General features: G+C 56.9%; 1 protein-coding gene across 7 annotated transcripts in view; it reads left to right on the top strand.

The window, feature by feature from the left end:
• Positions 1-1,935, top strand: part of UBR4 (ubiquitin protein ligase E3 component n-recognin 4) — a 336,932-nt gene extending 334,997 nt beyond the window's left edge. For all 7 annotated transcript variants that reach the window (XM_054691340.1, XM_037498330.2, XM_054691337.1 and 4 more), the window contains one exon: positions 1,540-1,935. In XM_054691340.1, the coding sequence (XP_054547315.1) occupies positions 1,540-1,604 (65 nt within the window). In that variant the 3' untranslated portion in view covers positions 1,605-1,935. The remainder of the gene's footprint in view (positions 1-1,539) is intronic.
• The last annotated feature ends 10,694 nt before the right edge of the window (positions 1,936-12,629 follow it).

The raw sequence follows: 12,629 nt of genomic DNA, 5'->3' as shown, positions 1-12,629 counted from the left end.
TGAGCAAAGAGCCGCTGTGACGGTAAAACAGGGCAATGCTTTGATCTGGGTTGTGGGAGGCCTTCTCGGCCAGTTCCGCTCCTGTGTGGATTCATTACACAGCAAATTGGTATTAAATGTACATTTAATACATTTAACTGCAAACGTATTAAATGTACATTTCATAAGCAAGTGTCGGGTGATGGCAGGGAGGTGACTTGGGCCAGTCACCAGAGCAGATTCTGTGCCCTTGCGGGCGTGGCTGCCTTTCCCCTCATGTTCATTGTGGGGATTTTGTAAGGTGTAAAGAAGCAGGAAAAAAATCCTTCCTAGATCCCATTAGCAAGCAAAAGCTTCTTCCCTTTATTTGGTCTCTGTCTTCTGGGAGCTAAACCCTCAGAGGTCTGAGTGATGCTCAGTGTGAGTTCCTTCCCTCCCCACCCCCTCTGCACCAGCTGATGGAGTTTTCTGGAAGCCTTGGGGTTTCCTGTTTGGCCATCCTTTAAAGGTCATGGTGGAAGCCCTGTACTGGGCTGGGCCTTTGGTGACTGGTGTCTCCCTGCCGATACCTGGTGGGCGCGAGCAGACACTGCTCACTCACTGTCTTTGCTGAGCTCACTAACTCTTGACTGCTCTGCGGGTGTCTGCGTGCAGATGGCCTGTTGGCTGGTGCCCTCCGTCCTGAGCACTGTGCCTGTCCCCGGGTCTTGGGAATGCCTGAATAAAGGCTTTCCAAGAAAGAGAAGGTGGCAGGCAAGGAAGGAAGGGGGTGGCCTCCCTTTGGGACTTTGCATCAGCACCCCCACCTACAGCAGGGGAGGGTGAGAGCATCAGGCGGGGAGCCTCCCAGGTCAGGTGTTTACAGCATGACTTTATTACTTTGTTTAAGCTGTTAGAAAATTCCAGAATACCAGACATACCCTATTCAAATGCAAGGTACAAGAACACCTTCCAAAACCAACAAGAGTGTGTCTCTCTACCTTTCCCTCCGTTAGCACAGGCGCTGGGGAGTGACTTCAGTGTCTCGTTGGGTGCTGGGGTTAGCAACTCCACGTGTGTTAAGTGTGAGCTGGGGCATCTGACCCTGATGCAGCACCTGCTGTGCAGAGGACATGTCCACGTAAATGGCCACATTTTGTCCTGGTTGACAGCTGCGGAAAGGGAGTGCCTGAGCTTTGGCTCATAGCTCTTAGTCCCGGACCAGTGGTTGGGCTGAAGTTCCTCTGCACCTCCCAGGTCGCGAGGGCAGTGGTATTAACCTTTCTTTGGCCCCAGGTCCCTTCGTTAATATGCTGCGGGCTGTGGACACTGCAGGAGCCCCCTCCATTTCCCATGCAGCCTCAGTGGACACCTCACATGCCACCGTCATGCCCAAGCCTCTACAGCAGTGCCAGTCCTGACGCCTCTTACCCACTGTGCGTCTGCTTGAGACTGTCTGCCCAGGCCCTGCGGGGCCCCCGTGAGCAGCTGCAGCCGAGCAGTGTGTTCTCCGTGGGGTGAACTCGGGGGCTGGGCACTGCACTGGCCGGCTCCTAACCAACCTCCGCCTCTGTTTTCCAGGTCTGTTATCAGAAATCACGGATCCAGAGAGCTTCCTGAAGGACCTGTTGAACTCAGTCCCCTGACCCTCACACAGAACCGCGGTGACGAAGAGTGAGACTAGCTTGCCCTCCTTCTCTCTGTGTCCTGCCCTCCTGTGCGTCCAACCCCCACGGCGGGGGGGGGGGTGCTGCATCATTACTCTTCCCTCCCCCCTCCTCGTTTATTCTCGGAGTGGCTTGGGGTTTTTAGGCTTCCTGTTTTCTCTCGTGTGTGTGGTGCGCTGTGACATCACCTGTGACCCCGGCCATCGGAGGACCTGTACACACCTCGGAGCCACGCGCTGTCCTTGGTCAGCTTAATACTTGAGTGTGCACATCTTGAGAAATAAATGAATGACTTAATACACATTGAAAACGAAGGTGTGACCACTGCCTAACCGTCTGTGATTGGGTGATTCTGGCCAAGTACATGCCCAGGAAGACTGGTGTCTCAGCCGCTTCTCTGGGCCTGTGTCGGCTGAAACAGAGCCTGCCTGTCTGTCCTTGGCCCTCCAGCTGGGGCGCTGATTTGATGAATGAGTTTCCTAAACAGAACCCTTGGTTTCTCCTCACATTTTGGCCTTATAGATGGAACCTGAAGGGCATGTAGAACTCCAATCCTCAAGTCTCCGACTGAAGGCAGGCTGGGTGGCAGGACTCCAGTTTTTCTGTGACGGAGGCATTTGCTGTTCCCCCTTGGGCCTAGCTTGGGGACCCCAGGGACTCCAGGCTGCCATGGAAGGCGGGCCTGGCACAGACTTAAAGGAGCCAGAGTAGCTGTGCTTTCCTGACGGCCTAAGAGAGGGCCTGTGAACCTGGCTCGCAGCCCCAGGCTTCCGCCCTTCGCCACTGGAGCTGGTGGATTTGTGCCTCCGAAGCTGGTCCTGAGGCACTGCGGCTGCCTTGGAGACCCAAGCTCAGCCGGGGCCGGGCAGGTGCACGCACTCTCGTGCGCGAGGTCCTTAGAGGCAGCAGGGTTTCTGAGGGACTGCTTGGCTCTAGGGAGGGGGCATCGCTCAGACCCCACAGTCGCCTCGCCCGTAATCTGCAGGGTAAGGTGGTTGCAAGGTTCACTTGAGAATTTGCCTGCCACATGTGATAGAGGGGCCGCTTTTCTTACTAATGAATCCATTTTCCATCTTTGAAAGTATGCCTTTCTCTTTTTTTTTTTTTTTTAAAGATTTATTTTAGTTATTTATTTATACAAGCACTGGGTACAGTCAGAAGCGCGGGAGGGTGAGAGAATTCACCAGAGCCAGAGCGGGGAGCAGAGCAGGCAGAAGGACCGAAGTACACTGCTGAGGGGAGCAGCGGGCGGCAGGAGAGGTCTGTGCACCATGCGGGACCCTCCTCTGGTGGCCGGGGAGCAGCCGGGGATCGAACCGGCACTGCAGAGGCTGCGGGCAGCTTCGCAACCCGGCGCTCAACCGCTGCGCCACCGGGGAGGCCCTGCCTTTCTCTTTTACTGGAACCCCGGCCCCAGGTGAAGGAGGATGGAGGACCGTGGTCTCAGGGACACTTCTCACCATACACTACAAAGTCATCCCCTGTCCATGTCTCGTCTCCCCAAGAGGCCGTTCTGGGCACATGTTAGACTGGAGCTGCTGTTACATAACGTCTTGGCAGGCAGTGGATGGGCGCAGCTTCTTCTGGAACAGCAGAGCAACAAGGAAGGGGGGATGGTGCCAGTGTAAACAGCCAAGACTACACCTCTGATCGGGTGTCAGCCTTGCCGTTTTGTGTGGTACCTGTGTGGGCTGAGCCATGCTTGTGGCATCACCCGGGGCCCTGAGTGTGGCCATGGCCTCTGCAGAATCCAAACCACCGCCTGGTTGCTTTGGCCTGCAGAGCTGGCGCTGCTGAAGTCCTCACATGGTGCTCCCTTGTCTGCCCTTTGATTTTCATTTCTTGCAAAAGCAAGAATTTTGTCCCAGGCCAAATACCAAAAACCAAGCCTTTTGTTTTCCCTGCCACAGCTTTTCCTGGTGTCTGCACGGTGCCCTCCGGGTCTTTGGTGGGTCCCGCCTGGACAATGCCTTTGGCAGCAGTGGCAGCTGCTTGCGGGAGAGATGTCTGCCTCCCACCCCTCTGCCACAGCTGGGCATGATGACCACAGACTGGCTGCAGCTAGTGATGGCGGCCCTCCCTCCGCCTGAAGCCCGCCTTCAGCACTGTCCTAGAATTGCTGAAACCTCTTGTGTCCTCATCGGATCTATATCTCTCGGGCCTCCAGCTTTCCAAGTTCAGTTTTCTGGTAGGGGCTGAAGGGAGGCTGGGTCGGGCTAGGTGGTCTCCTTCACCAGCCCCACTATGTGCCCCTTACCAACCAGCCCCCCGCTATGTATATTGAGACATAGGGGCTGGGTTTAATTCTCAACCCCACAATGCCAGCTAACTGGTGTTTCCCCACCTTACGGATGAGCAAGTGACTCTTCTTTGCTAGGGGACCAGGAGCTGGTGGGTGTGTGGACCTCAGAGCCGGTGCCCGGCACCAAAGGCACAGCAGTATGTCAGCAGTGTCCTGGAGGTCAGTTTGCCATGAAGGGCTACAGGGCACGAAGGCATGAACAGGGTGGAAGGTGGTGGTAGGGTCCCTGGGCTGTGGCAATGGGTGGGCTCTGACTGCCCGCCCCAGACTCTGGTCTGTGTTTGACTCCTGGACATAATTAATGGTGCTTGGCCGGGCAGGCACCTCCCTCAGCTGGCAGAGGAGATTCACTGCTTTCCAGGCTTCAGTATAGTTTCTTGGCACCTCTGTACCCCAATTCTAAGTCTGCAGAGACCCAAGTGGGTCCTGCTTCCTCGCTCACCCTTGAGGATTCCTGATTTCCCCTTTCAAACTCAATTTACACATTACGTTTCTAGTGGGGCCAAATCTCCCATCACAGCCTCCAGGCTGAACATAGCAGGTCTCCTGCCTTGCCCCCTTGGCCTCATCTCCCTCTGCCTGACGCTCCACACCTCACCTCCTGCAAACCCAGGCTCTGGCGACGGGCAGGACGGGGATGGGCCTGTGGGCACCTTCTTCCCCTCCCCTTTGCTGCTGCCGCCAAAGGAACTGGACTAAGCCTGGGTCAGATTCAGACCCAGGTGGGATACCCAGGTCTTGGGCCCATGGGCCCTGCACCGTACCCATCCCTTTCCCTTGCTGTCCCCCACCCCTCGGGCCAGGCTATTTTTCTGCCCGAAGCGGACTGCTCTCCCAGGCCAGAGCGACTCTTTTTTAAGCTGGACTGTTCCCAGCAGCTGGACACCAGGTGGACAAGGTAAATCTCCCTGGAGCTGGCTCCCCCGGGCAAGGCCAGGACCAAGTCCTCTTGCCTCAGGACTGGTTGCTCAGATGCAGAGGAGGGAGCAGGACCGGCAAGGGCCGAGGGGCCAGTCTTCGCCAATGCCTGGTCGAAGCAGGCGCTTCACCTGCAGTGCCTCCTTCAGCCCCCCTCTCGGGGCAGATGGCAGCCCCCCTTCTGTCCTCATCGCTGGGCCAGAGAGGCTAATAGCCAGCCTAGACACCCACAGCCAGGAAGGGCGGGCAAGCTCGGAACCCAGGCCTGGCTGGACTCCCAGCCCCTCGCAGGCCCGGAGAGAGCTGGTGGCTCATGCTGGGGTGGAAGGACAGGAGGGCGGGAAGGAGAATGGGGGTGTGAAAGGTAACTTTGGGGTGTGATCCGGCTCATTCCTTCCTGTCCTTGAGGCCTAGGGAGACACCCTCAGGGTGCTGCCTGATGTAACTGGGGACGGCGCGTTTCCCAAGATGGGACGCCTCCCGCCCTTGAGCTCTGAGCTGCGGCGCCGCTCACCAGACGAGGGGCAGCGTGGTGCGTGGGACGAGCTCTGGAAGGGCCCGGCAGGGCAAGTTTCCTCACTTGTCTGTGGGCAGATTAAGTGAACTCACACAGGAGGAAGGCTCTAGAACCTGACAGCTCAGGCCCAGTTCACCTTGGCTGCGACTATCAGCGTGTTACCGAAGGACTCACAATGTCTGAGACAAAGTGTTCTGGGAGGCACGTCTCTTCATCTCGTGCCGTCGGGGCGGGCTGCCACCCGGCGAGATTAGACACATGTGCGTGGGCTCGCACTTTCCATGGGTGCACACGACCGTTGCTTTGGTGATGCCTCTGTTTGTCCCCCACCACTTCTTTCTGTTGCTGCTGCTCTGCCCTGGGGGCACTCTCTTCCTACCCATCCTGTCTGTTGCCCAATCTTGGGTCTGGCCCAGTCTCGTGTGTGGCTGGCTTGCCCCCCTGGCCTCCTGAAAGCCTGGGGCTGTTTCTCCGCTGCTCGCTATGCTGGACCTCGCCCTCCGGCCTGCGGATGCAAGTGCTGCTGCAACTGGCCTTAGGACTGGGGCAGCACTGGCCCACTCCTGCCTCTCCCCCGTGCTGACTTTGAACTTCCATGATGCTCTGTGGCCCTTCGCTGTAGGGCTGGGACAGCAGGGCGCGGAGAGAAGGGAGGACTTGCCCAGGGCCCTGACTTGTAGCCATTCTCCACGTTCCAGACCAGCAGGGCCCTGCGCTCTAGTCTGAGGGGCGCTCCAGGCCTGTCACCCGCCGTGTGAAGAATGAGTTCCACATCAGGTCTTACGTTGAGAGGAAAGGGGGAAGAGATGGGGCTGGAGGAGGGGCACTGGAAATAAGAGATGTGTAGCCTCCAGCACTTTCCTCCATCCTGCTGCCTCACCTTGTCCGTGCTGGCACTCAAGCTGCTTCACTGTCTACCGTGGCCACTGCCTACTCGCACCGGTGACCTTCAGGCTCTGGAACAGTCCGGTGACCTTCAGGCTCTGGAACAGTCCTTGTGCTTCTGCCTAAGGGAGGGTTAACGGGGCCTCGCAGGAGCAGGAGGTGAAAGTTCCTAGGACAACCTGGAGGAGAAACAGATGTTGAGCTTGCAGCCAGCTCCCGGGACAGCTCGTGCCTGCAGCTTCCTTCCAGGGCCAGTGCCCTTGGCTCCCAGCACTTGCCACTCCTGGGGCAGCCTACTGCCCTGTTCCTGCTGCCTCAACTCATCGCTGCTGGCGGGGTGCTGCACCTCCCCCTGCAGTGACCTTTAGGGCTAATGGCTTTTGCCGCGGTCCCTAGGTCCGGCTGGGCAACCAGCGCACAGGGGGAGAACAGCAAAACTCCCTGAAGCAGGGGGAGAACAACAAAACCCCCTAAAGACGTAGATAAGACAAACGCCTGTTAAAAAATAAGGACCCCCATGAGCCACTACAGGAATGCTAACCGCACAAAACCTTATCTCGCCTTCTCAAGGCCCACAAACTTTATTCTAATACAACTGTCTCTCTAAAATCTTTTCTCTTTCTAAAATCTTTTCTCTTTCTCTGTCTAAAAAGGTCATTGGTTACTAATTAAAAAAAAAAAACATACAAAATCTAATAACTAGGCTAATTCAAATAAAACGTTACTAAACACTATTAATAAAACTGTTAATAATTTCTCTGTTGTATACTTAGCCTTGTTAGCATTAATCTTAATAATAAAAATATTACATTGTAAAAAGTAAAACTCACCCGTGCTAATTAATAGTAATTTAGTGGTAGTAAGTAATTAAAACAAAAAAGTAATCACATAAAACAAAAAAAAAATTAATAGCCTAACTACTTAAAAATACGCCTGGGTCCAAATGTAAATCACTGCCCTGTCAATAATAAACTAAACCTATAAACAAACTAATTTCTTCACTAATGTTCGCCATTCCTATACCTTTAAAACAACATATATATACTGGTCACCAACTCAAAAAAAATTACACTCAAATTTTCTCTCTCTCAAAGTGTGTCTGTTTGTCATTTCTTTCGCCAAATCCCTGACCACCCTGCACAGTCTCTCAACCCTGAGACGGCCTCATCGTTCACTGCTGTGCTGGTCCACGACAGCAGGGCCCTCCAGCAGCCACCCTGGGTTTGCTCTCATGCACTGACCACTGTGGTCATCATGCAGTTGCCACTGCCACAGCCAATGCCAGCAGAGCACCCTATGCCAAGACCTGCAACCTTCGTTTCTAACACAAGATCAGTACTTCAAAGCTAGGAGACAGCAGTTTAGCTTACCATATAAAAATAAAAAATCAAAGCAAATGAGACCGTCATTTACCTAAATGACAGAACAGGATGAAATCCTGCGGAAAAACCCTAATAAAACAAGTAAACTACTGATGAGGAGTCCAAAGCAGTGGTCCTAAAGATGCTCGCTGAACTCGGGGGAAGATTGGGTGAACAAGAACTATGGTGACAACAAAAAATAGATGGCAAAGTTCCCCCCACAATCCTAGCACTAAGGAATAAAGAATGGGAACTAAGATTTACAGCAAAGGGGTTCAACAGCAGACAAGGTGAAGCAGCAGGGTCAACGAGCTGGAACACAGGCTGGTGGGAGGCACCCACACACCCAGCAGGAAGGAAGAGGAACTGAAGAAATGAAGGTAGCTTAGGAGGCTAAAGAGGGGTACCGGGCGGAGAGAGAATAAAAGTTTCTCTAAGGAAACCGATACCCAGATCTAGAAAGCTCAAAAAGTTCCAAATAAGATGAACCCAAAGAGACCCACACCAAGACACATTATTATTTTTTTTTCCTTTAAAGATTCATGTATGCATACAAGAGCTGGAGCACAGGCCAGAGATGCGGGGGGTGAGAGGACTCACCAGAGACAGAGTGGGGAGCAGAGCAGGCAGATTGACGGAAATGCACTGCTGAGGGGAGCAGCGGGCGAGACAGGAGAGGTCTGCTCGCCGTGTGGGTTGCTCCCTGGCTGGCTGGGGATCGCTTCATAGAACGGTGCTCAACCCCTTGCGCTACCAGGGAGGCCCAAGACACGTTATAATTAAAATCACACACACAGTGACAGAGATTCTAAAAGAACCAAGAGAAAAACACATTACATACAAGGGAACCCCCCGAGACTGTCAGTGGATTTCTCAACAGAAACCTTTTGGGACAGAAAGGAACGGCAGCTGCCTGATGCTTGACCTTGCCACCCTCATCTGCCCTAAATGGCCCCAACTTGCTCTCCACAGAGTTGCCACTAGACCCCCCACCCAAGCTTTCATTGGTTTAGGTGTTTGGGGACCCCACCTGTAGGGTAAATGAGTTAAAAATCAGGTTTTCACGCCCTCCCGCCATTAGCCTCTTCGATCGGCACCTGCGTTCTTGCACGCGCACCTGTAATTATGGACACCTGTGCCCGGAGAGCACGGGCTGTGTCTGTAAATGGAGACACCTGTGCCCAGGCGAGGGGCTATAAAGGCGGCGTCACTCGGAGGCAGCCGGAGAAATGCTGAGAGAGAAAGCTGGTCTGTCCCTTATTCAGCATTTAAGGTCTGTAATAATCTACTGAAGGCTCCAAAATTATCTTTTTGCCTGCGAGAACTGACGATGAACCTGCCCGGCCTGGGCTAGTTCAAAACACCACATGCCCCTACTTCCCCAGCACCTGCTCTGACCCGAGCACTGTGCCATGTGTGGCTTCCCACCGCTGGTTACCATTGATCTTCCTGTTTTACAGATGAGGAGCCAGAGGCCCGGAGAGGCAAACTCACCTGTCCAAGGCTGCACAGCCCAGAAGCAGGGTGCCCCTCTGGCTGGCTGAGCCCTGCTCATTCACCTCTCCTGGCTACCTGAGCTCTGGGCATGGATTAGGCACAGCTCCCAGCAGGAGGCCCAGCTTTGGGGGTTAGGGCTTGGCCCAGTACCAGCAAGCAGGCAGGGCAGCCGCAGCCAAAGGGTCACCTGTACAGCCCTGGGAACCGGCTATAGGCTGGGGTGCCTGGCAGACGTGGGGGGCAGTGTCTGAATGCCAGGACAAGTAGCAATTAGGAGGAGGCTTTTGTTTGGTGGGGCTTGGCGCTGCGGCCGGTGCCCTGGCCCGTCACGTGGCTGCCTCGACTCCAGCCTCTTCATGGGGCAGGAATCTGCTGGATCCTGGGGCCTGGCTCACAGTCCCGCGGCGCGTGACCGCACACAGGGAGACAATGCTGCTCTGTGCCCCTGCAGGGCGGTGGCTGGTGGGCTGGTTCTTCTCACAGCACGGGACGCCAATCCTTCCCTGCTCTTCTGCTTGGCCTCCTGCTGCCTCCAAAGTGAACCCAGGAGTGCACCGGCCTCAGGGAAAGAGCCCTGAACCCCTCACATTCCCCCCTCTGCCTTCACAGGCGGCCCAGCTCCAGGTCTGCCGGGTGCAGGCTGTGCTCAGTACCCACCATCACCCCCTCAGTCCACAGCCCAAGGGGCAGACAGCCCTGAGTGCTGTTAGACGAGGGAAGAGATGCTCAAGGCTGGGGAGCCTCACCTGAAGTAGGCACTCTGGTTGGGGAGACCCGAGGAAAATCTGGGTGTCACTACAACTGGATTTCAGGTAAAAAATTTTTACAAAGCATTTCCCGACTACTGCATGGGATAATTTTTAAGTATAAGTACATCCAGGCAATAGTCCAGATAGGCTAAAAAATTACGCATCATTTATCTAGAATTCAAATCTAATTGCGTGGCCCGCATTGTTTGCTTGCTTCGTCTCTTCCTTGATCAGGCCTTTGCAAGCACCACGTTTAAGCAAACTTCTGACTTGGAGACCAGGCCTGGTGCGTTGGGGATTTCAAGGAATTTCCAGGGCCCAGCACAGGGCTGGGGCGGGCCGAGGAGAGGCTGCTCCTGGGGCTGGAGAGGCCTGCAGCGCTGCTCCGCGGGCTCTGGCAACATCTGCTCTGGCCTTCCGCAGTGGCTTCCCCTCCCTGGGCTGCGCTGAGACCCCCCAGGCTGGCTCCTGGCCCTCAGCCACTCCACCAAGTCTGCTCAGCGCTGGGTGGCCCCGGGGCCGGCTGGGCGGCGAGGCAATGGCGTCAGAGTGGTCGGGGCTGAGGTCGGGGCTCGGAGCTGGCTGTGCAGCCTGGGATGAAGCCCTCCCCTCTAGGGCTTCCGCTTCCTCAGGACTCAGGCACATCTCAAGGGCTGGGCCGGAGGAGGCTGGACCTTGAGCGCTTGCGTTAGGACAACCTGCTTCTGGGTCTGAGTTCCTGCTGCGGCCACAGGAGTGGTGAGTCCCCGTCCTATGCCCCAGAGGGGCCGTGAGGTGGGGGTGACCTGCCCAAGCCCTTGTTCTCTCGTTTGCCTGATTCTTCTGAGCACCTTCTCTGTACCAGGCATGGCCCGCGGGCCAGTTAGGCCTGTCCCTGTGGGCATCTGCCCTGTGGGTCACGGTTGGTCCCAGGCGAGGGGGGGACAGGAGCTCAGGTGCATGGGGGCGGGCAGGGGATGGAGGCCCGGAGAGTTGCTGAGCCATGGGCAGAGTCCCACACAACCAGCAGGACTCAGACAGGCCACAGGTGGGCAGTGGGGGTGCCAGGGACCGTCACTCCAGTCGGGACAGCAGAGTAAAGGTGTGAGGCTGGGATTAAAGGGATGAGAGGGCACGGCAGGGCTGCCCCTCCAGAGGGAAGTGTGGCCCAAGCCAGTGGCAAGAGACCCCCAAGACCATGGTGTCTGCCACACACCCTGCCACCCTTCTCAGATGGGGCTGAAGTCTGCTGAGCCAGCTGCCAGCTGGGCTGCCACCCAGGGTGGGACCCACGGCTGCCTCCCCCACTCTCCCTGGAGGTCTCTGCCCTGACTGCTCCATCTAGAACACCTGCCAGGCCAGGCCAGCCGCCATAGAACCGCCCCTCCTCCTCCCCCTCAACTCCCAGCCCAGCCCCTTCTCCGCCCGATCTTCAGGAAAACCTGAGTGTTTCCAGGACCCTGCCCCTGGGAGACAATGGCTCAGGGCCTGAAGTGGCGCCTCGGGGCTGTGGGCCTGCACGGAGGGGCAGGCGGGCATAGAGGGGCAGGCCAGCAGGTTGCTGTGACAATCATCGGGCGCTTCCTCCGGAGGAGGGGCAGCCTGCTCTCCCTGCCCCGCCACCGGGACAGGTTGCCCATCACTCTCGGCAGAGCCAGGCCAGGAGGCCTGACATCATCTCCTCTTAGGCAAGCTCTGTCTGCCAGGGTGGGGCCGCCAGGTAGAGGCTGGCCGGGGACCAGGCACCTGAGCCCAGGCAGGCGGGAGGCGGGGGCAGGGAAGCAGCCACGCAGCCAGGACTTCCCCAGCTTGCCCAGGTGGGCCTGGGTCTCCCGTGAAGGCCTGGGGCCTGGTCTCCACGGGGCAGGCTTCTCGTATGTGACTCCGCCTCCCGCGTCTGGAGTCAAGGGCGGCGGAGTTTCAGGAGCTGGAGGAAGCAGAGCGGAGGCTGTGCATATTGCTAAGGGCTGGGGTGGGGCAGGAGCTCAGGTATGTGCCCCCAAAAGGCAGTGGGGGTGCTAAGCCAGTGAGGAAACAGCTGCACCTGCACCGGCTCCTTTCTTCCTCCAAGCAGAGCCTGTGCCCACCCCAGGGCCTTTGCTTGTGCTCCATGTACTCTCCTCGGATCCTGACAGACGCCTCAGATGGAGGCTGCGTTCACACGGCGTCTCCTCCAAGGGGCCTTTCCTAGCATCTCTCCCCTGCGCCCCATCACGCTCTGCCCCACCACCCTGTTTTGCTGACTTGGTAGCGCGTCACGCGCTGGAGTAGCTGTGTCACCCACCCGGTTGCCAGCTCGCAGTTGGCCAGCCATCCTGGCCGCAGTCTCTGGGGCCAGAGTAACGACCTCTTTAGGCACCAGATCCCCAGTACCCCGAGGCCCTCCACGGCAGACAGCAGCCCTGTTCTCCCTGAGCCCTTGATTTTCTGTCAAGGACAAGGGGTCTTCCTGACTCTCTGGGGACCAGGCATTCGTGGTGCCCAAAGAGCCCAGAGCCTGGCGGGCCCTGCCCACAGGGGTCTGTTTAGGGGTCTGCTTAAGAGAAAGGAGCCGCGTGGCTGGGCTAGGGGCTCCCAACTCCCTGATGAGTCGTTTTCACACCTTGTTGTTTCCCAGCCAACCTTAAGCAGAGCCCTTCCCCCCCATGCATGAGGGGAACCCCAGCTCTGGGGTTCAGCTCTAGTGAGAGCTGGAGTCCCACCTGCTAGCTCTGCCCCTCCCCAGGTGGGCCTCGTCACCTCCACAGGTCGGGGATCAGGGGCCCTGGAGGGAGCAGGGGCAGCATTATGACTGGG

Source organism: Talpa occidentalis, unplaced genomic scaffold (genome assembly GCF_014898055.3).
Source record: "Talpa occidentalis isolate TD23 unplaced genomic scaffold, MPIMG_talOcc4v2.1 talOcc4.9, whole genome shotgun sequence".
NCBI lineage: Eukaryota > Metazoa > Chordata > Mammalia > Eulipotyphla > Talpidae > Talpa > Talpa occidentalis.
This window is presented reverse-complemented; position numbering and strand designations above follow the sequence as displayed.